This window comes from Acanthopagrus latus, chromosome 1, assembly GCF_904848185.1.
Source record: "Acanthopagrus latus isolate v.2019 chromosome 1, fAcaLat1.1, whole genome shotgun sequence".
Lineage (NCBI taxonomy): Eukaryota > Metazoa > Chordata > Actinopteri > Spariformes > Sparidae > Acanthopagrus > Acanthopagrus latus.
In genome coordinates this window covers 10,811,172-10,833,912 of record NC_051039.1, presented here as the reverse complement: position 1 = coordinate 10,833,912, position 22,741 = coordinate 10,811,172, and the positions used below count along the sequence as shown (strand labels likewise).

Sequence of the window (22,741 nt, the reverse complement as noted above, 5' to 3'; positions counted from 1 at the left end):
GTACTAACAGATCTCAGTCCAATATCCATGGCTGGCAACAGCAACTTTCTCTGTATATAAAACTACTTACCAAGCATCAAGCACACCAAACGTTTCTTGAGAAAAGTTCTGGTTAAAACATGCCATCTAAACTTGACTAACCGATGTTGTCAGGCTGTGAAATGATTTAATAATCTAATCACAGATCATCTGTTTTCATTTAATATTTCTGCAGAGTTTAACAACTAAGCCAAAATATGAGGTGTGTCTTGACACTGCGTACATGAGGGCTTAGTAGCAAGTTATATTTATTTACTTTCACTTTTATCCTTATAGATGATGTTAGTTTTAACTTATTTTCCCTGAACACAACTTAAGTTCACATTGTGGTGTTGTCCAAGTATAAACAGAATAGAACTGATGATTAATTGATCCACAGAGAATGAATTGTTTCTTTTTTGTTGTTTAGCAATTTTTTCAAGTGAGATTTTGTGAGGATTTCTTGGTTTTTCTCTTTTATACGACTGTAAACTAAATTACTTTGTAATATCTGAAACAAGAAATTTGAGGACGTCACCTTGGACACCAAACTACAGGTTTAATTACTCAAATATTAATACTCAATATTAAATCAATAATGAAAATAAAATATACTGATGATGCAGCTTCCATGTCAACTCGGCCACACAAAGAAAATCCACACGGCCCCAGAAACTCGGTAAAAATATGATTTCATTTATATTATATACAAAATACAAATACAATTTATGTACTAAAATGTACACACTCAAAATTCATTAAGCCTTGCCAGTGTTTACATTCAGTAAAAACGAAATTCACACTGATAAATCATCCATTTTGGAGAAAGAAAGGAAATATGTACTCGCTCACAGAAATGTAAACATACACAGTGATCCATATTTACAATAGAACACAAAACAAAAGAAAGAAAAAAAAAAAAGAAGAGCTCTGGAGAGGACGAGAGGGAAACCCGCTGAGAAAAACTTTTGTGTCCCAGAGTCGTCTCACAAACGTCCTTGTCAATGTTCATCAGTGTGAGCAGAAACATACCAGTGATTCAAGATGAGAAATAGCTTATTTGACATGAAGGAAATGAGGGGAAGGGAGAAAAAAAGCATGTTGATGCATAAAATGTACAGTCGGATGCTGAAGAAAGTACCAGTGATCATAAAAAATAAGCCGTTTTATTGATAATGAGCTATTTTGGTTTGCAGTTTGTACTCTGAGTGTCTATCTTTGGGTCGTTTTAAAAATCAGAAACCACTTCTTGCGGCGAGCAAATACTCGATTCAACTTCTAGAGAAGCAACATAAGATTATTTCAGACATTTTTTGATGGTCAGGGCTGAAATAGAGACAGCTATTCATTCACAGAATGCTGTTGAGATGATTAAAAGTTATACAAATAGTAACGTCTCCCTTAAAAAAATACACATAAATCTTGATCGCAAAAATCCTTCTTTTTTGTTTTTTAAAATAGCAATCATTTCATATCTATTATCTTACTTACAAGGATTGTTTGTTTTTTTAAGACTTCTACAGTAAAAACACGGGGAAAAAATAACTTTTCTGTTCCAATAAAAACATTCAAAAAAAGGGATAGAAATAAATTATTAGCAGTAAAAGAGTGATTCAGGTTACTTGTGTGTGCGTCACTGCTTAGTCTCTGAAAGAAAAGAAAAGTCCTCTTGCGACGGTTGAAGTTCGGTTGGAATTTAACTTCTCAGGTGAAGCCGGTGACTTTGTGTCGCTTCAAATCAGTCGTGAGTCGGCGGGCTCTCTGCAGGCTCCACAGGAAAACACCGCAGCGCTCGACAGACTGGAATAAACTCGCCGTTTTCTCCTCGACGAGCAACACAAGATGGCAGCGGGAGAGAAAAACCCGCTCCGTTTTTCTCCGGAGACAAAGCATCAGTTTTTTTTTTATTTTTTTATAAGAGCCTTTTATTTGTTCTCAGATTAACTTCGATGAGTCTCTTTTGCTGATCAGGACTTCCAGCAGCCGCAGTTTGGCTTTGACGTGCTTGTATTCGTTGTACTCCACTGCCAACGGGGAGCGGTCCTCTTTCTGCACATTTCTATGGGAACGAGACAAACAAACAGTGAGAAAACAGGCGACGGTTCGGCTGTGGAAAACCCATCACACGAAACTCGGCTCATAATTTTCGCCGCACTTATGTAATCTCAGCGAATTCTTCCTTCTTCTTACCTTCCGTTTTGTCTCAAGAACTGGTCCTCGAACTCTTTCAGGTTCTTGCGGAGCCTCTTCTTCTCCTCTCGCGCCTCTTGGAGCTGCTCCACAAGTTCCTGCCTGGAAGAGAAAGAGGAGAAAACATTAATTATCAAATGTTTGTTATGAAGTGGTTGAAGAAGTATTCAGCTCCTTATTTAAGTAAAAGTACTGGAAAAAAATACTTCAGTACAGGATAAAAAAAATGTTTACCTCAGGAGGCATTTTCAGAAAAATATACTTCAAATATCAAAATACAAGTCCATAAAGTGACTCTTATTTTTCAAGACAAATAAATCAGTCAGATTATAAGATTCTGAGTACTGATGCATTCATGTCGAAGCTGCCATAAAGAGTTGGGATTAACTAAAACTAAAAATTCAATTGTATTACGAATAGCAGCTTCACATGCATTTTAATCTGTAACTATCAATTTGTAAATATCAATTACACTTATAAAACTGAATTTAACCTGTGGACACCTTGTGAAAAACTCTTTAGCATTTTTATAAAAAAAAACTCTGCTTTGTTAGAAAATAATGGACCGAAACGCAGTCATCCAACATCAAGTCTACAAGGATCATTCGAAATGTAAGGTGTCCCGACCACACACTTTTTTTTAAGGGTCGCAAGCCAAAAGGTGCAGGAAATATTGGTTTGAAATCTTAAGCAATGTCTTTTATGACATAAAATTTGTAATGTTAAACCCTAATCTGAGGGGGAACAATCAACCGAAAGCTGTCAAATTAAACGTATTAGTAAAAGATGCATCTTTGCCCCTGAGATGTACAGAGGTGGACATAAAATGCTCAGGCAACAAACTGACTTACGTGGTGGCGGAATGCAGGTTGGACAGCCTCATGTCCGTCGTGTTCTTCGAAGGCGAAAGTTCGTCCACGGGCGAAATGAAACCGTCCGCTTCCTCGTCCATGTGCTCCAGGAAGCCGATGACGCTGATCTCGGGCTGCACGCTCACTGTGAACTGCGTCTTCGAGTCCCCGTCGTCCTCCGAGCCGTCCTCTTCCTCCTGCAGGAGCATAAGAGATCGCATGTCAACAGGGCGGCTGCGGTTTCGAAAACGTCCACGTCGTGCTGTGGCGTTAAAAACCCCCCAAAAAAAACCCCAAAAAACAAACTGAGGCGTCCAGGCTCAGAGGTGTGAGAGTCGTGCTCGTGTTAGTCATCGATGGTTATTAATCATCAGTGGCAAAATGCACTTAATGGTCCTCGTTGGTGATTCATGTCTGTTCTCATTAGTATGTACAGATGGAGTTAATGGACGCATTCAACCAGAAGACACACACAGTCCACTGAGAACCAACTTCATGTAATCTGACGGTCCTAAACCAACAACAAATGGCAAAATGCACTGAGCACAAATGAGTTTGATCACAGTTGGTCTTCAAACACCCCTGAAAGATAATTCTGGTTGATTACAAATTCTCCCATCAGTCTGGGACGCTGAAGTCTTCTGGGACATGTGGACCCTCGGCTGACTGCTCTTGTGTGTGTGTGTGTGTGTGTGTGTGTGTGTGTGTGTGTGTGTGGCCTCATCTGACACATCTGCAGCGTGTTACCTGATCTCAGAGTTTAGCTAAAGTGTTATGAGAAGTATAATGAAGTCCCAAAATGTAATAATCCAGAATGATCCTTTAAAAAGCCTCACGTACCGCTCACACACTTTGATCAATAATCACAAAGCGGTTTCAAAACACCAGATCCAGGCAGCTACTGATTCGTCATCTCTACAGGTGCTGGCGGGGCGGGAAAAACAGGCAACTACCCAATCAACAGGCAGCAAATCAGGTTCATTAGAGGGGAGGGTTGGGGGTTGGAGGGAGTCGGGGCGACTGATTATTCAAGCAGCAGCATCAGCAGCAGCTCTTCACCTTGATATCATCGAAGAAGAGTGCGGTTTCGCCCTCGATAATGGGCTGAAGGAGGGGACCTCTGCGCTTGCTGGAGGGAGAGCCCTGTGGTGACGGTCAAGAAGGAGGCGTTAACCACGCTGGTGTTTACAGGAATAAAAATTGAAAAAAAAAACAAAAAAAAACGCCAGACTGCCTTCAAGTTACTTCACTCTTTTCTGCACTCATGTCAGAGCTGAAGCTAAACAGATCGTCCTCCTGCTCATTCCTCATCCTTTTTTGCAGGATGTCCAAATGCCCGTCGTTTGTGGAAACCCGACCTGATTCTGATTCATCTTAACAAGCCGATTCCTGAACACGGGCTGAAACTGGGTGCCGAGTTGACTTCTTTGGGATGGCAACCGCTGATCAAAATATCACGACAGCTGCTTCTTTTTTCTGATGTGAATGTGCACGAATCAAAACAAAAATAAAATAACCAATTAAAAAAAAAAAAAAGAGGCTAGATAAAAACACATTTTGTGGCTCTGTAAATTCTGACATTTTGAGAATCACTCCAGAGCTTGTTTTCAAAAATAGACCAGGATCATGACTGTAATCAAAATGTACCTAATTCCGGATGGACTTGGAGGCGACGAGTGGTGCTTGTTACGAGGTTAAAGCTGGATAAATATGAGCATAAAAAAAGCTGCACTCGGGCACTCCGGCATCATTTACCCTTTTCAGGACAATCAGAACGCTGCATCATTATTTCTAATGTACAGAATGGCAGCAGACACAATTTGCATAATGGGGATTAGAGTGCATTATATAATGTAAACACACCACAGGTCCATAATACAGATCATGTCTTACATAATATAAATGGTTATGGATACTCAAATACACATTAGTTTTTGGTTTGTTTTTTTTTGCAACTGTAATCTTTCTCTTTATTCGCTACAGTTCAGAGCAAACGTGTTTTTACATCACACTGGTGTATTTCTACAGTTCCTGACCCCGTCTTGCACTGAGCTGTTCATGATGTCACTTCCTGTGAACTCAATCTGCCACCTGTGAGCTCCTTTACGACCGTGGGGCGATTCACTGAGCTGCTAAAGCCGGACTTAGAGCCTTGAAAGGTGGATAACGCGTCTGTGGCACGGCTGCCACCGGTTCCCACGGCAGGCACTAAAGCCAGCGTGAGCTGAGGATTAAGTGTCTGCAGACGTTTTGACAATGTGCTGTCAAAGAGCGGCAGGACGACCAGACAGTGGTGGAGGGAGAAAGCAGAGAGAGGAGGAAGAGGAGGAGGAGGAGGAGGAGGAGGAAGAGGAGGTTAAAGGTGGGATACTTACAATGACAGGGATGGTGGAGGCTCTGCACAGGATCTGCTTCACCAGGCGGTATCTGTCGTACAGGGGCTTCATGATCTGCCTCTCGCTCTTGGTGACCTAGCGGAAAAAATAAAGTGGAGGCAACAGAGACATCTTGTTAGCCCGGTGTTTGCCTCTCTCTGTCTCCCTGCAGACTAACTAGCCACAGCGCTAACATAACCCAAAATGACAGCCAACCCAAAAGCAGCACTTCAGAGAGGCGCGCAGTGCGAGGAGGTGACGGAGAGGTCAGCTGCACTTCCTGTTATAGGACGGCACAGCTGACGGTTTGGAAGGCACAGTTATTTCAACATTGGGTTCGACGTGAGACAAAGTGCATGTCGGGCCTTTTTCAAATCCAAAATAAAGTTGGATAAGTTATAAACGCTTTTATTTTTAACCACAAACACACACACACACACACACACACACACACACACACACACACACACACACACACACACACACACACACACACACACACACACAGACATTATTCACCCTCGACTTGTGATCTGGGTCACAGTTGAGGGCTGTGTGTGTTTGTTTATTCTAAAGAGGAGAGGTGGAGGATGACTCACCGGTCGGCCGTGTATGCTCTCATAGTAGAGCAGAGCTTTCTGCAGGGCGACTTTCTCCGCTCCGATCTGCTCTCGTGTCATATCCTGTCGACGGGAGGGGGGGGGACAGGAAGTGAGTCAAAACATTTCAGAGATGACTGGAGTTCATTCTGTGGTACAACACGTATCTCAGCGCCATAATAAATCGAATAACTGCTGCAGCTGCCTGCTTTAAAATTGATGCTGTTGGTACAACACGACACTTCCATTTGCTGCTCCATGTTTTATTCACCCGTCCGTGCGAGTGCGCTCGTGGTCGTACCTTGATGTCCTCGGGCCGGTTCACCTCCTCCCTCTTCTCCTGCAGCTTCTTCAGGATCGTCTCCAGGGTCGTCTCCACCGGAGGCTTGGGCACTTTCTCCTGCTGCGGTTTCTTCTCCAGCTGAGAGCCGAAGCTTTTGGGCAGCGTGTTGCTGCGCTGGCGGGTCAGAGGCGGCAGGTCCTCCTCGGACTTCAGCAGCTTGTGTTCTGGTGAGGTGGGAGAGAAAGGGGAAAACATCTATGAGGGCTTTGTTGACGTCTAGTTTCTGCTGCGTTTGGGCTGATGCTCGCGGCTTTGTCTCACCTTTTAGCTCTTTGCGAAGCTTGGCCAGCTCCGTTACCCATCTGAGCACCTCTGGGTTTGCAGCTTTATCGCTGTGGGAGGGCTGGAAGACAACAGGAACGGCAACAGAACGTTTAAAAACAGATTCTCAGAGTCTCACATCGCGTCTCTTTTAACAAACAGATTTAATGAGTGTCTGAGTCAGACAGCTTCGGAGACTCATTAAAATCAGTGAACTTGTTAAAGGTTTGAAAATTGCCTTCAGAGTCATTTTTTGGTTCTTTGTAACGTGGCTGTCACTGCTGTGCTCACCCTGTATTTCCGCTCCTCCTCAAACCTCTCCTCGAACCTGTGGATCTTCTTCTTCAGTATGTGGATCCTCTTCGTGAGCTGGGCGGACGTCAGCTCCTCTTTCTCGTCATCGCAGGAGCCAAGAGACGAACTCCGCCTGCGACTGGAGAGATTCACAGCAATTCGGTTAACTTTCCCCTGGGCGGCCCCCTTCCCACGGCTGGTAGACACGCAGAACCACGTCGAGTGTTTTTACCTGACAAACGAGTGCGCGTTCGGCGGCGAGGGAGGCACTTCCGTATCGTCCAGGTACTGCTGGCACTGTCCGTAGGCGTAGAAGCGGGGGGACAGCATCGGGTCGCTGTCCTCCTCCAGCAGCTGGCGGATCAGGCGCCCCCCACCGGCGTGGGGGGACAGCCGGGCCTCCTCCCGGTCCATGCTCTCCCTCTGCAGCGGCGAGTACGCTGGGACCGGTTCTGAGGGACACACAGACAAACAAGCTTGAATTAAAATGTGACACTTTCCTTGTTCTGCTGTCAAAGTGGAGATGTGAACAGGTTAGTCCGGGGATCCTGTTTTTGAGATGCGGTGCATGCCAGCAGACAACACACACAGCTGGTTTTAGTACAGTTACAGCACGTTCATCCTCGGGGCTCTACAGCGACAGAACAACACAGCAGTAAATCACAGTCTCCTCTAGATCTCTGTGGTGTTTTATAGTAAGACCCAATCAGCTTATCGCATCAGAATCCTTCCATCTCCTTCATCAGATCAATTCAGGTTCATTTATAACCAGTCAGAAGTGAAATCTCAAGAGGTTTCACCAAAATTTTGTAGTTAAAATTCTGTCCAATTTCCAAAACGGAGCGTAAAAACATCTATCACAGTTTATTGCGACATCTTCAAAGTGCAGGTTTTTTGTCCATCCAAGCATCGACAAACTCAAACCTATGAATCTTTAATCACACAAGACAAAGAGAAGCGCTGAGATCCTTGAGGAGCATTTTGCCCAACCAAAACCAAAATAATTTTAAAAACACTGCATATTCTTCCTTCATATTCATCTGTTTTACAAGATGAACCAAAGTGTTCCCCGGAGAGTCCAACAGCATGTCGCTCACTTCCCAAAGCTCAGCACCTGTTCTCTTCGAAGACACTGTGAGGTCATTTCTTTTCCCCCGCTGACATCTTTCTGGATCCACTCGGGCGTTGTGAAAGTCACTGAACACTGTGGAGCAGCTCTCTCTTTAAAACCATGGTGGGGAGCAAAAAAAAAAAAAAAAGGACCTTCCTCTGGGGCTCCACAGTCACAGATGTTGTCCTAAAACTGTGGGTAAAGACACGCCCTCCCTCCCCTCCCCTCCCTGTTCATCCCCTGGTTACAGTGTCCGCTCTGGTAATAATTATGTCTGGTTGAAACAGCCCCTGCAGATCCCCCTGACAATCCCCACTGGCTATTAATAATGCCCGGCACTCCGTTGGGATAATGTCAGGGCGCGACCCCTGTGGAGAGGTGCGGTGACGAGTGTTGTGTTGTAGTCTCCAGCCTGCGTGCTGCGGGAGATAAACCTGTCCTGAACACGTGTTCGTGAGAGAGGAAGACTTAGACCGGGTGGGGGGGGGTCTGAGAAGAGTTCACTGTTGAAATAAGAAGGGAAAAACTCTGTAGAATAACACGACACTCGGCAGGAGCAATAATGTAGATTTCATGGAAAAGGAGAGGCCGTAACGAGGGGAGGAGGGAGGATGGAGGGAAGGGAGGGAAAAAAAAAAAAAACAAGCTCAGGAGGAAAACCGACCGTCAGTGCAAACATCCAAAGGTGTCAGAAAATACGCACGCCCGGTCTAAAACTGCACATGCGTGTTTTTCTTCGCTGGGGCGTACGAGAAAGCAACTTATCTCAAATTCCAGCCCGGGGTCCTGGGAGACCTCCTGTACTTCTGGGTACGTGCAGTTTATCAAGTAGCGTGTTAGAGCTCGCAGCGGGCAGGTGAAACCCTCAATCACGTCTTCCGAGCGTCTTCCCCTCTCTTTCTCTCTCTCTCTATCTCGAGCTTCATTATCCAGCTCAGTGGAGCCGGCCAGTTAGGCTCCGTGGCATTTGAAATTAATCCTTTAAATCAACCGCTCGCCGATGGTCTGGGATTAGATAGACTAATGAAACAAAAAAAAAAAAAAAAGAGAGAGAAAACATGCCGTCTTTGCCATTTCGCTAAAGGTTGTCGAGTGTGCGCCGCTCGGCCACAATGTTCCAGATCATTCAAGCGTGTTGCCATGCAGTGGGAAAGGTCACTCAGACAGCCTTTTCTTTCTTTCTGTCTCTCTGTGACACTCTGACATGTTACATGCGGCGAAGCAGGTCAGCGCCGACGGTGTGATGCAACGGTACACTTACCATCACAAAAACTTGGATGGAGGATACTTTTGAAATCAAGGAAGGGGGCGTTAAAGAACGGAGAATCTAGAGGAACAGAGGAAGAAAAGAGAGGAGAGGAGAGGGAAATGACAAAGTGAAGTAAGGAAAACAAGGAAACAGATGTAAAATAAAATAAAATAAAGGACAAGCATACATCCTCCTTTCTTGGGGAACAAACAACAACAATCTCCCTAAACCTCAATTAACTCCGGGGACAAACGAGCCTCGGAGTCTTGGTTCTTTCCTGCCAAAAAATCCTGTTAATGTCTTTTCCCACCGGCGCTGCTGGCACACGGGCGAGGACAGAATAGCAGCAAGTATCAGGTCAACATGACAGGCGCTGGCACAAAGTGTACTGGGCTAAAGGTCTCATGCCACCGCCTAATGCCCTCAGCCGCCCGCAAGTCCATTTGTACAACATCACACCTCATGTATTGTACGTACTGCCTTTATACAGCTTTATTAACCGCTTACTCAGCTTGGCACATTTTGCCAGAACATAAAGCCTTTCCCTGACTCTCCTGAGTGAGGAACAAACGTGCCAGTACAGTACTTTGCACAATGCAGTTCGTGCTATGGCAAAAGCCCTGCTGGATCTAAAAGCCCCCGATCTGTTCGCCATCTCGTGCACCTAAAGGGGAAACCGGGATACTGTACATCTGAGTGGGGGGGCTGTCACAGCCAATCATGGGGGGGTCCCCTGTGGTGTCCCCGCTGCCAGGCACTCAGTTATGTATTCAGAACAGAATGTACAGGAAGGAGATTCGAACAGAGGTGAAAGGCCAAGAAAAACAACAGACGAGCGATCTGATGAAACGAAATGTGCTCACAATGTCGGTGCCAAACAGCCACCTGGAATGCAAATGTCCTAAACCAGCCGTACAAAAAGCTTCCCTCTGTTGCATCCTCGAGCAAAACGCATTTTTAATCACGAGCGCACACGCCCAGAGAGGCCTATGCACAGACCGGCGGGGGCCAGAACGACTGACACCGCAGCTGTGATCAGACTAAAAGCAACAGTTTGTTGGCTCGGGCACAGTATTTGTGTACCTTCTCCCCTCGTGCTGCGAAACGCTGCACAGCAACAGCAGCCGCCGACTGCCAGTGATCGCATTCGGCCACTAGAGAGCTCCACGAAACATGCAACAGCCTCTCACTGCTCCAAACATGAGGACAGCTGGAAGCTGAGGGAATTCACTGCATGGGAGCAAATTCTGCTCTGGCTGCTCACATCGAACAGGAAACAGTGGTGGGAGTGGTGGGAGTGAGGAGGACCAGCGTTTGCAGCGAACCCATGTAAAAACGAGCCCCGACCTGCTTTTTTTTTTTTTTTTTTTTTTTTAACAAGATTTCACTGTAGGAATGAACCTGTTGGTTGTCATTCCAGTGCACAGTTCAGCAAAAAAAGAAGAAAAAAAAAATGCTTCTGCACAGAACTCCCCCCCCACCACCACCACACCACACCACACCCCACCCCACCCCGAACTCCGGCGTGTCGCAACGTCCAAACAAAACAATCACTGTGGCCGTGCACGATTTACTCTCTGCGCTGCATGAACTCACACGTTAATAACAAACCTCAAAGAGCAGGATCTGACTTCAAAACTGGACGAAGGGGAGACGTGAATAATATGGATGTCTTTTCTTTTCTGCGCACTCTACATTGAGAGGTGACACTTGATGAGCCAGGCCAGCGTGAAACAATCCAACCAGAGATCATTTATCTAAATGTGACCTTGTGCAAACAGAGTGCACTTTAATGCACATGCACAGACGTCACTATCAGAGCCTCCTGGAGGCAGATGAGACACAGTTTTCAACCAGGATCAATAATGCAAGGCGAGTTTTTTTTCTGCAGCTGCTTCACTTCACTCTTATCACACCTCCACTTTAATGATTGATTGATTTTTTTTTTTTTTTTTTTTTGGCACCAGCTGAGCACAGAAAACAACCCAGTGCCAGAAATCCACAGAGGAAACTTAAACTTCAACATGGTGCAGGAAATAAATGAATCACAGTTTTGCTCTTTGAACACAAGCAACAGGAGGGGGAAGCTCTAAACTTTGTGGATCCACACATGCAGCAAAACAACAAGCTGTCTGCAGAGCTGCCTCACCTCACCGCCGTCCCCCAGTGAGCCTTTCTCCTCCAAGATACATAGAGAGAGGTGTCTAGAGAACTTAAGAGGATATTTAACGAATTAAATCCTACAGGAGAGGCAGCAGGAGGAGCAGCAGGAAGAGGAGGAGGAGGAGGAGGAGGAAGGCAGCAGAAGGTGTGCAGCTGCTACCCCCAGACACACTCATGTGCAAGAGCTGGAGGAGGAGGGCTGTCCGGGCATGTGTGTGTGTGTGTGTGTGTGAAAGAAGAGAGTGTATTCCAGCTTGAGAAATGAAGAGAGAAGCATAAAAAAACAACAACAACAGCAGCAGCAGCAGGCTGGTCTGTCCTGTCCTGTCAGTACGTGGCCTCACCTCCCCAGTTGTTGTCCTCGGTGAGCGCCGTCAGGTCCAGTCGGGGCACGTCCTCGCAGCTCGTCTTCTCGCAGTCCGGGTCCGAGGCTCGCACCTCGCCGCCGCCTCCTCCGCCGACGACCCTCCCCGTGTCACAAGTCACAGGCGACTCCTGGATCTTCATCCTTAGCGTCTGCACAACCATGAGAGAAGAAGGGGGGAAAAAAAACAGCCGAGCGCTCAACGACGGTGGGGCAGCCTGTGAACACAACTCTTTAAGTTGAGCCACACGCTCCCCTCGCACTGGCCCTGCCCTGTCGGAGGGGGCGGCTCCCTCGCCGTGATTGGCTGCCTCCCGCTGGCCAAAACATCCGCCCATCTGCCTCTGCCCCCGCCCCTTTCGCCCCCCCCTCTCTCACACACACACACTGGAATCCCTCACCCCCTCCCTCCCTTCCCTCCCTCCCTTGTTTTCTCTCTACAGTAGTCGTTGCTTTCTATGCATGCATACATTCTGGACTTGTTTGTCTCACAGCAGCAAGAGCACATGGGAGGGGTGAGGGAGGGAGAGAGGGAGAGAGGGAGGGAGAGAGGGAGTGAGGACAAAAAGAAAGCAAGCAGATTGTGAGCCAGCACACGTAGGCTGACTGGGTTGTTTTTTTTGTTTGTTGTTTCTTTTCTTTTTATCCTCTCCCTATCCGTGTCTCTCTGCAGCTCAGAGCCACAGATATTAACACGCGTCTCGCTCCACCACCACATCTGTTTCCTCGCCTCCCACCTCTTAACCCCCCCCCCCCCAAAAAATATGCCACAAGCAAAAGCCGTGCAATCAAACTCCAGTACACTGTTAAATTACTTTGGGATTCGGGGGGGGGACAACATACTCAGCTGGTCGTGCGATATTAGAGTGTGTCCACAGATCACTTAGCGCTAAACCCATGGGGTCCCGTTTCCTCTGTCTGGGCGTGGGACCAAGCTATTTTTAGGGGGAAAAAACAGATCAAGACACACTGCTGCTACTAGACCTCATAAATGCCAGGGACGGCTTACGGGAACAGTGTTTGGGCGGGGGGGGGGTGCACCCAGAATCTGGTTACAACAGCCCTTGTTTTAAGTTTCTCTTTTGTTCATGATACTAAATTGTTGTTGTTGGCGGGTTTTACGAGAGATTACAGTGTAACAGCACAGCTAGTCTCAAGCGTGTGTGTGTGAGAGAGAGAGAACAGGGCGTTATCGAATCTCCTCAGCCGCTACATGTGAATCACGTAGAATACAAGGAGGAAACGTGCAGCCTGGCGAGGAGAACTCCTTTACCGCCACTGTGGCCAACATCCAGAAATCAGCAGGAACATGAGTAAGCACATCCAGCTCGCTCCTTTCCCGCTCGACGTCTTCCCTGTCACAACACCACGCGCATGTTCCCTCTAATCAACATCCAGACCGATGTCATGTTCAGCTGTATCCGCTTCCAGACACCCCCATCCCACACATAAACAAGCAAACACACACACAAACAAACACAGCAGTGATAAACAAACACAAAAATGAGGAACACGACATGACACGTGGGTGGGAATATTAATAAAACGTTCTCTGAATGTGATAGTTGGCTGTTTTTCTCTGCGGCTGGTGTCAGTGAAGAACTCGTTGGCCCACTGTGCATAACTTAAAGGTGCAACCGGTAAGAAATGTTGATTCCCATTGTCCCGTGTTGATTCATTCCCAACTCGTCAATGACCGATAACCGGCGCTTTGGGATTGCGGGACGGGTCAGCTGTTTTTGGATGAGCTGGCAGTGAGACTCAAAAATCAACGTGTCTTACAAAAATCAACTTGAAGAAAAAAAACGAATGAAATAACTAATGTGTACATAGAAAGGAAGTAATGATTTGTCTCCTAAATGTCATTATTTTAACATACCAATGGTAAAATAATTCATGACAAGGACTTTTCAGTGCTGAAGTTCTCAAAATGATTTCATAGTTTCAATAGTTGCCTCACACAGGGAGGTTGTGTTTTTGGTTCAGCTCGTTCGTCAGCAGGATAACGGAAAAAAAGCGGCCTGATTTTCACAAAACTTGGTGGAAGCGTGTGGCGCAGGCAAAGGAAGAACCCATTACATGTCGGAGCGGAACCAAAATCAAGGGGGCAGAACTGTTGTTGAGCTCTGGCCTCCGCGGCTGCTCAGCAACAAACTCTCGTTGAGCAGCGCGGTAGACGCCCACTGAAGGGGGAAGAGTGAGCAAGAGAGAGCTGGCAGCGGGGAATCAAACAGCCAGCCAGAGTATCTTCACATCTTAACTCAATTAAAGGTGTATTTCAGACAAAAACCAAGTCGGTGATTGCGGGAACAGTGGAAAGTCGGCTTTGATGAGTTCAGCTGGTTTCTGTTGAGTCTGAATAAAAGTGTGTTTGACGCATTCATGCACAAATAAATATTCTCTTGTATCCAAATGCGAATCGGCTGTGATTAACTGTACCAGAGATAAAACCATTTGAACTTTTCCGACGGTGGCGAGGCTTCAGCAAGGCGCGGGCATGTTTTGACATGTTTTTCGATCATTTTTGGAAGTATCTTCTTGCAGATTTGCGTGTCACAGAAGAGAAGTCACAACCCCTCTGAGTCCTCCTGTAGTGAACTTTGCGCCACTTCGCACCTTTTGCTTTCAACTTAATCAAGAACAACCGCATTTCAAGTGTTACGTATGCAGATTCACAGATATTTACAGGCTTATTATGGCGTACAGCCTCATTAACGTCATGGCAGTCTGTCCCGAGGTAACTTTATGATCAAAGACAAACTTGGGAGTTGCGTCTGCTTTGTTCAACACTTAATTACCGTACTTTGTCTTCGCGGCACAGCTGATGGTAATCACGCAATTAAAAGTATGGACTCATCAGCCCGAAACAGAAGTGTCTGCGGGGGTCAGTGTTACGTAATGTCATGAGTCTCAGAGGTGAGAGAGGTTGAGAGAGGAGCAGCTGCTCAACTCACCGTCACATTATGCATCTAAGATTATCACGTGATCTGCTTTCAAGGGGCCCGAACGTTTCTTCAGCCGGCAGAACCTCTGTCGACAAACCCTTCTCTACGCAAATGACTCGTCAAAAGGGAGTTTGATGAACAACTTTCACTGGGTGATTGGATTATCTTACATGTTTTGACTGTCTGATAAGGTCGGCTGGGAGTCATCGACTGAGCCCTCTACCGTCCCGACATCAAGATTTAAAGACCTGATCGTTATACCATTATCTTCCATCAAGTCTCGACATGATAATATTTTAATGTTGAGGAAAAAACATATTAATGAATTCTTAATGATGTAATGATTAAATCATGTAAATCATATATTGTCACATCACAAGGCTGAATAAAGGGGCTCTGTGGAACTTCTGTGACTCAAGTCCCTCACAAATAAATCCACAGTCCAACAGCATTAAACAAATCCCCCCCCTCCAACAAAAATATATGTTTAAAAGTCATTAATATCCTACATACAAATATACATTTGTACATCGTATCCCACAGGACACCAGTCAGCAGCAGAATCGCTGGCGTCAGTGTTGACAGCACAATGTAAACCCACTTCAAGATGCTCTGAAGAGATGACACGGTGGATTACCAGGAGCACAGATGTTACAGTGCACCGGGTCCTGCTGTGTTCAAACGTAATTCTAATGTACGTGCACAAACACACACACACGCAGGCACACACAGATGCGTCCACACTCTGCTCTCTGGAACATCCACTGTGTTCACTCAAACACACTCGAGCCAGGATTACATCATCGGGAGATGTCCAGCTGGTGCAAAGTAGGGAGGGGGAGATAGACAGAGCTACTGTGTCTGAGTGTGTGTGTGTGTGTGTGTGTGTGTGTGTGTATTAGACACTGATTAAGCTGTGTTTGGGGGGCTTACACACACAGTGTACAAACAAACACACAGAGGAATTTAAAGGGCATTTTGCAGAGATGGCACACAGACATGCATGTAACCTTGGGAACACACACACACACACACAAAATGTGTTGGATTTGGCCTCACATAAGCCTCCTATCCGATCGTTTATGTGTGGTGGAGCTCCCCCCACACGTTTCGTTTCAAAGCACACACACACACACACACACACACACACACACACACACACACACACACACACACACACACACACACACACATATCCACTTTCTGTGGTGCATAGTGTCCTTTTGAACCACAAAACTCATCAAATTAAAAACATGTAAGCTGCTGCAAAAAAAATCCGATACGGTATTTATGTGGACATGTAATTTACACGTCAGTGTTGCAGGCCTATTTTAAGACAGCTAGCCTGAACTGCACACACGAGCTGATAAGGGACACGGTGGCCCTCATTTCCCACTATCAGTTTTCTTAGCCCGTAGACGTTGACGGCGGAGTCATGTGTGTTATCGGTTTACAGGGACTAAAGTTATTATGCAACACACGCAGACATATTGATTCACGATTGAGGGTTTGTGTGTATAAGAATTCAAAAAAAGTTGTTTAACAGAGGCGTGAAATGGAGCAAAGTGCTTTTTATTGTATGTTTTCAGATGATTTTTTTTCTGAAATCTAAAGAAATATACAAATTCTGTTCAAACGGTCTAAGAAGCCATCTCACTTTGTCCACACAACAGTCCAAAACCTGAATACATGCAATTTGCACTGAAATTTAAGGCCCATTAAGGCCCAAGACAACAAATGTGAAGTATTTTTTGACAGATTGATGACTTAAATGATTTTGTTGATTCATTTTCTGTTGATCTTCTTGGTTAAAGCAAAAATATATATATATAATTTCTGCCAGAATAGTTCATTATATATAAGTCAAACAGGAGGTCACCATGCAGACGATATCGGTCTATTAATTAATCTTAAGTAACTGCACCTCAGAGGAAGATGAAGATGGCCTGATGGTAACAATCATGTCTGTGTGTTGCTCGTGTTGTTAATGACCAGCTGAGATGCTGCTGCACCAGCCTCCTCTCAGAGTGGCGCCATGCCGGCTCCAGATGGCCGCTCAGTGGCACAGTGTGGTGGTGGCGGCGGCGGCAGAGCTGCAGCCCGAGCTGCTACTAAAGTCCATCTGGGCTGCTTAGAGAGAGAGAGATTCACCATATTGGTCCAGTGCTGTACGATTCTGTTCAGTGGTTCTGCTCAGGGACGAGCAGATGGAGAGTGTGACTAGTTTTGCTCACGCTCGCAACCACAGCAACGCCACACTTCAACTCAAAAAGACTGGATCTCCACAACGTTTAGAAAAGGCCGCCCGCAGAACGACCGCGTGTTTGTTTTAGATCAACGGTGGGAAAATCCCTTTTAGCGAGAACTCCAAAATCTCCCTTGAAGCGATACGTTTCTGTGGAACTGTAGGTGCAGAGTTTCTGTTCAGCAAATCAGCTGTGGCCGTGTTGCCAAACGCCGCTGAGTAACAGAGCAACACGGGCGAAGGTTAGAATCACACTGGTCGAAAGACAAACATCGGTCAGAGGGTTTCCAAGTGCCTACTCTCTCTGATGGCCACAGGTTGTTTATTCATACCACTCATGTCACAGATTTGTTTTATTCTTCTGTTTTTATTTCAGTCTCTTATTCTTATATTTTGCATGTTACACACAACTGTTTATGTCTTTTGATACAGCTTTGTGTTTCTTTGATATCCTGTCTTGATGCTGTTTTGTGTCTTATGCAGAGCACTTGGACTCATCTCATGTTGTGCATTTGTATGTGCAGACACCAACACAATACTCTGATTGAAGGAAGATAAAGGCGAAGCCAAAACTCTCGAATGTTAAACTAAATGAGAGCTCCCGTACAATCGTTGAAATCGGGAAGTGTTTTAAAAACAGGTGCACGTCTGAACGAGAGTTTGATGCTTGCAGAACTTTGGTGCTACTGTCACATTTCAGTCAGTCAGTCACAAAGTCGTGTTGAGATTCAACACCTGGCCCTTCCCATCCCCTTTCTTCCACATCCATATCACTCGCACTCAGGTTCGGGAATCGTGATCATGAACCTACCTGTGAAGGAGAGCCGAGGCCATCTTTTCTTGAAATGTCATTCCTGAAAAAAAAAAAAAAAAATCCAACTGAGCAACAACATTAGCAAAGTCTCCCCACATCGGCTCATGTCAAATCAAAGACTTCCAGTTAATCTTACAGTCAGAAACCTCAGGAAACCTCAACCAGTTTATATATACACGTGCAGATGTGCTGTATCTTTGCCGCCTTTTTCCATCAGATAAACTGTATGTTACAAACTTCACAGTGTGTCAAACAGATTCCTTCAGATAACAGGCAGAGCTGTTAGTGGCACCCAGCAGCTTCTCGATTGTAAAACAAACATTCAGGCAACAGATGAACAACTTGTGCGTTCATAGGAAAATGAAAAAAGGGGGATTCACCATGAAGTGAAGCTTACCCTGTGTGAAATGTCTCCATGTAGGTAAGTCCAGGTCTCTCACCAACACATTCATTGAGCTGGAAAAAAGACGCAAACAACTTGAATGGTAATCAGCGACTTAGCCATCTTTTTCAAAATGGGCCAAGCTGCGCTATCTTATCACAATCAGCGTAAAAATGATAATTGATTGCATGAACCTTTCTGAATGATCATCTTTAAACCTTTCATGGTTGTCACTGTTTTGTAGCTATTGGCAAAAACACCGCAAGCTGTCGCTGTCAAAAAGAGCAGCTACACAGGACCTCACAAGCTGCTTCACTGACATGAAATATCACTTTCACTTCTGGCTCACATCATATGAAACATGAAACGAGGAACCCAGACTGCTTCTATCAACCAACTAAATAAAATGAAAACCTTAAGAAGGCATTGCTCAGGCTCTAGATCAGGTAGCTGCAAAATGAATAGTTAACAGCTAATAAATGATTAAATAAAGTTTGTTTAAATAAAGCAACAATGAAGCTTAATGAAGGGTCAACAATTCCAAAAAGCTAAGTTAATTACACTTAAAAGTGCCTTTAATGTTACTACAAACAATTATAAGAAACTCATGAGGCTTTTAAAGCTTTAACGTTCTTAATCAGTCTGTAAACTGTGAACGAGCGCTCACCAATGGCCTAAAATCTAACATTTACCATGTTTATCATGGTATTATCAACACATACTTATTAACATACAGCAGCTTTAATAAGCATCTTATAAAGTCAGTATTACATTAATGATGTTAATATAAAGCGTTACGGACATTGGTATCATAGAAAACAAATGAAAAGCATATAAAAAAAATGTTTGTGGAACAGTAAGTAGAGTTTATGGCCTGGTTATCTCTGTGAGGCTGTGTGTAATATCAGGTTGTATGTTTAGCGTGATCACTATCTTGGTTTAGTATGTTAGTGGACAAGTTTTTTGTTAAAATAAAAACATTTCAGTGTCAGAGATCTCTTTGAAAATGGTCAGTTGTTACAATTCACTCTGTGGGAAACACCAATTTCTGCTTTGTTTCTGTCCAATCCTTTTCCATTCACATTTCACTCTGGACAAAACTGGTGGACTGAGCTTGTGAATAGAGCCACTTCGCCGGCATTCATAAAAAACAAAACAAAACACATCAAGCCAAAGACATCGAGGATGAGACAAGCGCATCCAACGTGTAAATTTAAAAATGTGATACAAAAATTGATCAAAAAAGGTCACGTAGACCAAAAACTACCGCATGAACTGTATAATGCTGTATAGCCGGATGATGAGCAGCACCAGGGATAACACTCCAGAGGCTTTCAGAGGTTCCTGACCGCCCTCCGTGACTCCTGACATAACAGGCCCACATTCGCTAAGACGGCTTCTCACACGGACAGACACACGGACGCTGCCAAGTGAACGTCTGCTGTCGGCCACTCAACACGACACTTGTTCAGCCAATCCTGATTGTGCCAACTATCACATATATACCATATGTGTGTCAAGGCATCGTGTGTCATCTGTACTGTTATGTAAATGGTTTGCATGGGGGCCGTATTTCGTAAGAGTGAGAGTGTAAACTGAACAAATCTATTTCTATTAGCCGGGACGACATGCCATACGACTCAACTGTAGGTATCAAGTGTGAATAATAATCCGGCTTGCTGTCGTGCGGCTGTAGTGTAAGAGGAGGCTGGGTCGTATTACACACACCGTGTCCTCGCTTTGAATCTGACTGCTTTCACACACTCATCGTATGGAGCGCTACACAACTGTTGGGGATGAGTCACCGTGTCATGGTTGGCAGGCGAGAGATAGCTGAACAAGTGTTTTATAACCCAGCTGACTGGTCCACTTAACCTGGATGCTGACGATATAGTGAGCTATGTATGTTTTTTTTTTCTTTTTCTCATTATTCCACTAATTATTTCTGCATCTAGCCAACTCATTGCAGCTTTACAGAATATCAGGAAATATGTGGAATTTATTTCTTTGTTCTATTTTTTACTTGAAAATCGACTTAAGCGAATACTCAGTTATCAAAGTTGTTGCCAATGGTACAGATACCAAAACAAATACCTGATCCAATCTTCTCATGATGGAAAACAAACACAAACTTTGACGATATATTTGAGTGTAAAATGGACACAATTTTGACTTAAATGTAAAAATTCTGGACCATAGAAAAAGCAGTTAGGAGTCAGTATCCTAGTAGCCATTCAATATCAGCTTTTGGTGTTCGACAGCCTCTGAGCTTCCAACATTCAGCGCTGTGGATATCATTCAGCTGGAACCAAAAACCCAGTCCTAGTAACTTTGTATCCATTATTGATATATTGACAGTAAATCAATATAACCAGAAGTTATGGTCTGTTTTTGCCAAATCTTAGAATAGAAAACCTAGAAAAACAAAACAAAACAAGGAACTTCAAAATCTTTTTCCACAAACAGTCCTGCACAGTAACTTGTAACATTACCCTGAAATGATCTCAGACAACATGAGCTCTTAGCTCTTTGTGGGAATGGTCGGGTGAAATCTCCCACCCACCACCCAGCAGCTGAGCAGAAGCTACTTCAGTGTACGAGCTGTTAAACCGACACAATAAAACAACAACAAAAACACGACAATAAAACCTCTGAGGCTTAGATTAGATTGAATGATCAAAGTATCACTCTACATTAAAACACTGCTTCACTGTATCTCAATCATTTCCCCTCGACCTGATGCTAATCATCGCATCAAGAGAGTCCAAACTTTGCAACGCTGTGGTCTCGAGCACCCACACGGCAGCAACCAAAAGGGCAACTTGCTCTCTGGTGCACCATCTTCTTCGGCGGATGAAAGCTGCAGCTAATTGTGCACTCACAAGAGGCCCTTGCGTTTGCAACGCTCCTGGCAGGAGTGGTTAACAATTAGTGTGGCGTGCTACGTGTTGCAGGCGGCTGTAGAATGAGCATGGCAGGGAGCTATTAGAGCAGCTGCACTGCTTCCTGTCATCATCCTGCGCGCCGCTGTCCGCTTTAAGTGATTCAAGTGACAATTATTTGCAGAGTCCGATCCAAAGGGTGACAAGGGGGGTGACATGAAGGCTGTCAGTGTCACAGGTGCATTAAGGGAGATGATGTGTGGTGATGCCGTTTGGTGCCCTGCACACTGTGGTGAGGTTTTTGGTATGTTTCATTTGCATAAATGTTAAGAAATCACTGCGATCTAAACTAGCCAAAATAACGTGCTTGTTGTAATAGCGCTTGTTTTCTGACCTACTTTCAGCGCTGACTAGGAAAAAATGTAAACAAAGGGAAAGAAAGCAGTCAAACAAACACTCAATAACTATGTGCGAAGAGTAGGAGAGACACTGCCAGGACTGTGACAAACAACACAGATGAAAAGAGATGAGGCGAGGAGGTGTGATGACTCACTGCGTGGGCGTCCTGGTTGTCAGTGAGCTGCACCAGTGTCGGGCTGTGTTTCGACCTCCTGGGCTTCGGGGTCCGCTCGGTGCGACCACCCGGGCCTCCCTGAGAGTCCAGGCTGCTGCCTGTGTCCTCCCCCACGCTGCCCGAGCTGCTCCCGCCACTCGATGGGATGTTCTCCTTGTTGGTGTCTGCTCTGACGGATGCTGCTCTGTTCTCAGACAGACGAGAATAACGGTGAGGAAGTGAGACATCTGCCTTCCATCCCAGTCTCTCTCTCTCTCTCTCCACCGCTTTCTTTCCTATCAGCGATGACACGAGGGTGAACTGCTTCAGGAAACCAAATGCCAAGGTCATCCTGAAACCTCATTTACTTATACGTTCCCCGGCAGCAAACGTGCTGTTTAGCTTTCCTGATAATTCTATTTACTGTCCGCGCTCTTATTGACATTTCCTCCTGACTGTGGTCTGATACACTCCTCTAATCCTCGTGTCACCGATCTCTCAGACTCTCTCAAATCTCCATCAACAAGGATTAGAGCTTTTCGCTGCGATGACTCCAGTTGTTTTGGCTGCGCGACGTCTCAGTGGACGAGCTGGTCACACAGAATGCACACCAACTGGAGGTGGTAGAGCTGCAAGCGAGGCACTGAGGTCAGGGTTCAGTAATGAATGCCATCTTATAGAGTTTTTCCAGTGCAGCTCATTACGTGGAGAAATTAACTTATAACAAGAATTTCCTAGTATCCTTATTGGCTGGAGAGTTTCACTACACCTTGATGGGTTCCACTGACCATTTCCACAAGTTCTGCTGAGTGATCAACCATTACTACAGGACTATATGTCCTTTATTCTGTATTTCTTTTTATTCTTTTCAATGTAAAGGTTAACCTGTGGACTGAGAAGGTGGGGGGACGTTGAATGGTTCTGCTCTTTTGACACCTTGAATATACATATTTCTAATCAAATATTAAAGAATATTCCCCGTGTCTATATACTACTAGAATACTAGAATTTAAAAAAGCGACTTGACTTTCAATCAAAAAATCAATCAAAAAAAGTTACACAATCCCAAACAAGAATAGCACTCAGTAGAGTGCATACCTCC

At 45.0% G+C, this 22,741-nt stretch overlaps 1 protein-coding gene across 5 annotated transcripts in view; it reads right to left on the bottom strand.

Annotated features, from left to right (window-relative positions):
- Nucleotides 1–693: 693 nt before the first annotated feature.
- The window catches only part of fam13a (family with sequence similarity 13 member A), a 55,651-nt gene continuing 33,603 nt past the window's right edge, over nt 694–22,741 (bottom strand). For 2 of the 5 annotated variants that reach the window (XM_037099284.1, XM_037099292.1), the window contains exons 12-26: nt 21,640–21,844; nt 18,220–18,278; nt 17,820–17,862; nt 11,799–11,970; nt 9,304–9,369; nt 7,164–7,383; nt 6,929–7,070; nt 6,638–6,719; nt 6,335–6,540; nt 6,034–6,117; nt 5,435–5,530; nt 4,119–4,202; nt 3,060–3,256; nt 2,209–2,310; nt 694–2,077 (exon numbers count right to left, since the gene is read on the bottom strand). In XM_037099284.1, the coding sequence (XP_036955179.1) occupies nt 1,954–2,077; nt 2,209–2,310; nt 3,060–3,256; nt 4,119–4,202; nt 5,435–5,530; nt 6,034–6,117; nt 6,335–6,540; nt 6,638–6,719; nt 6,929–7,070; nt 7,164–7,383; nt 9,304–9,369; nt 11,799–11,970; nt 17,820–17,862; nt 18,220–18,278; nt 21,640–21,844 (1,882 nt within the window). In that variant the 3' untranslated portion in view covers nt 694–1,953. The remainder of the gene's footprint in view (nt 2,078–2,208; nt 2,311–3,059; nt 3,257–4,118; nt 4,203–5,434; nt 5,531–6,033; nt 6,118–6,334; nt 6,541–6,637; nt 6,720–6,928; nt 7,071–7,163; nt 7,384–9,303; nt 9,370–11,798; nt 11,971–17,819; nt 17,863–18,219; nt 18,279–21,639; nt 21,845–22,741) is intronic. The other 3 variants (XM_037099309.1, XM_037099301.1, XM_037099319.1) reach the window with 3 other exon arrangements.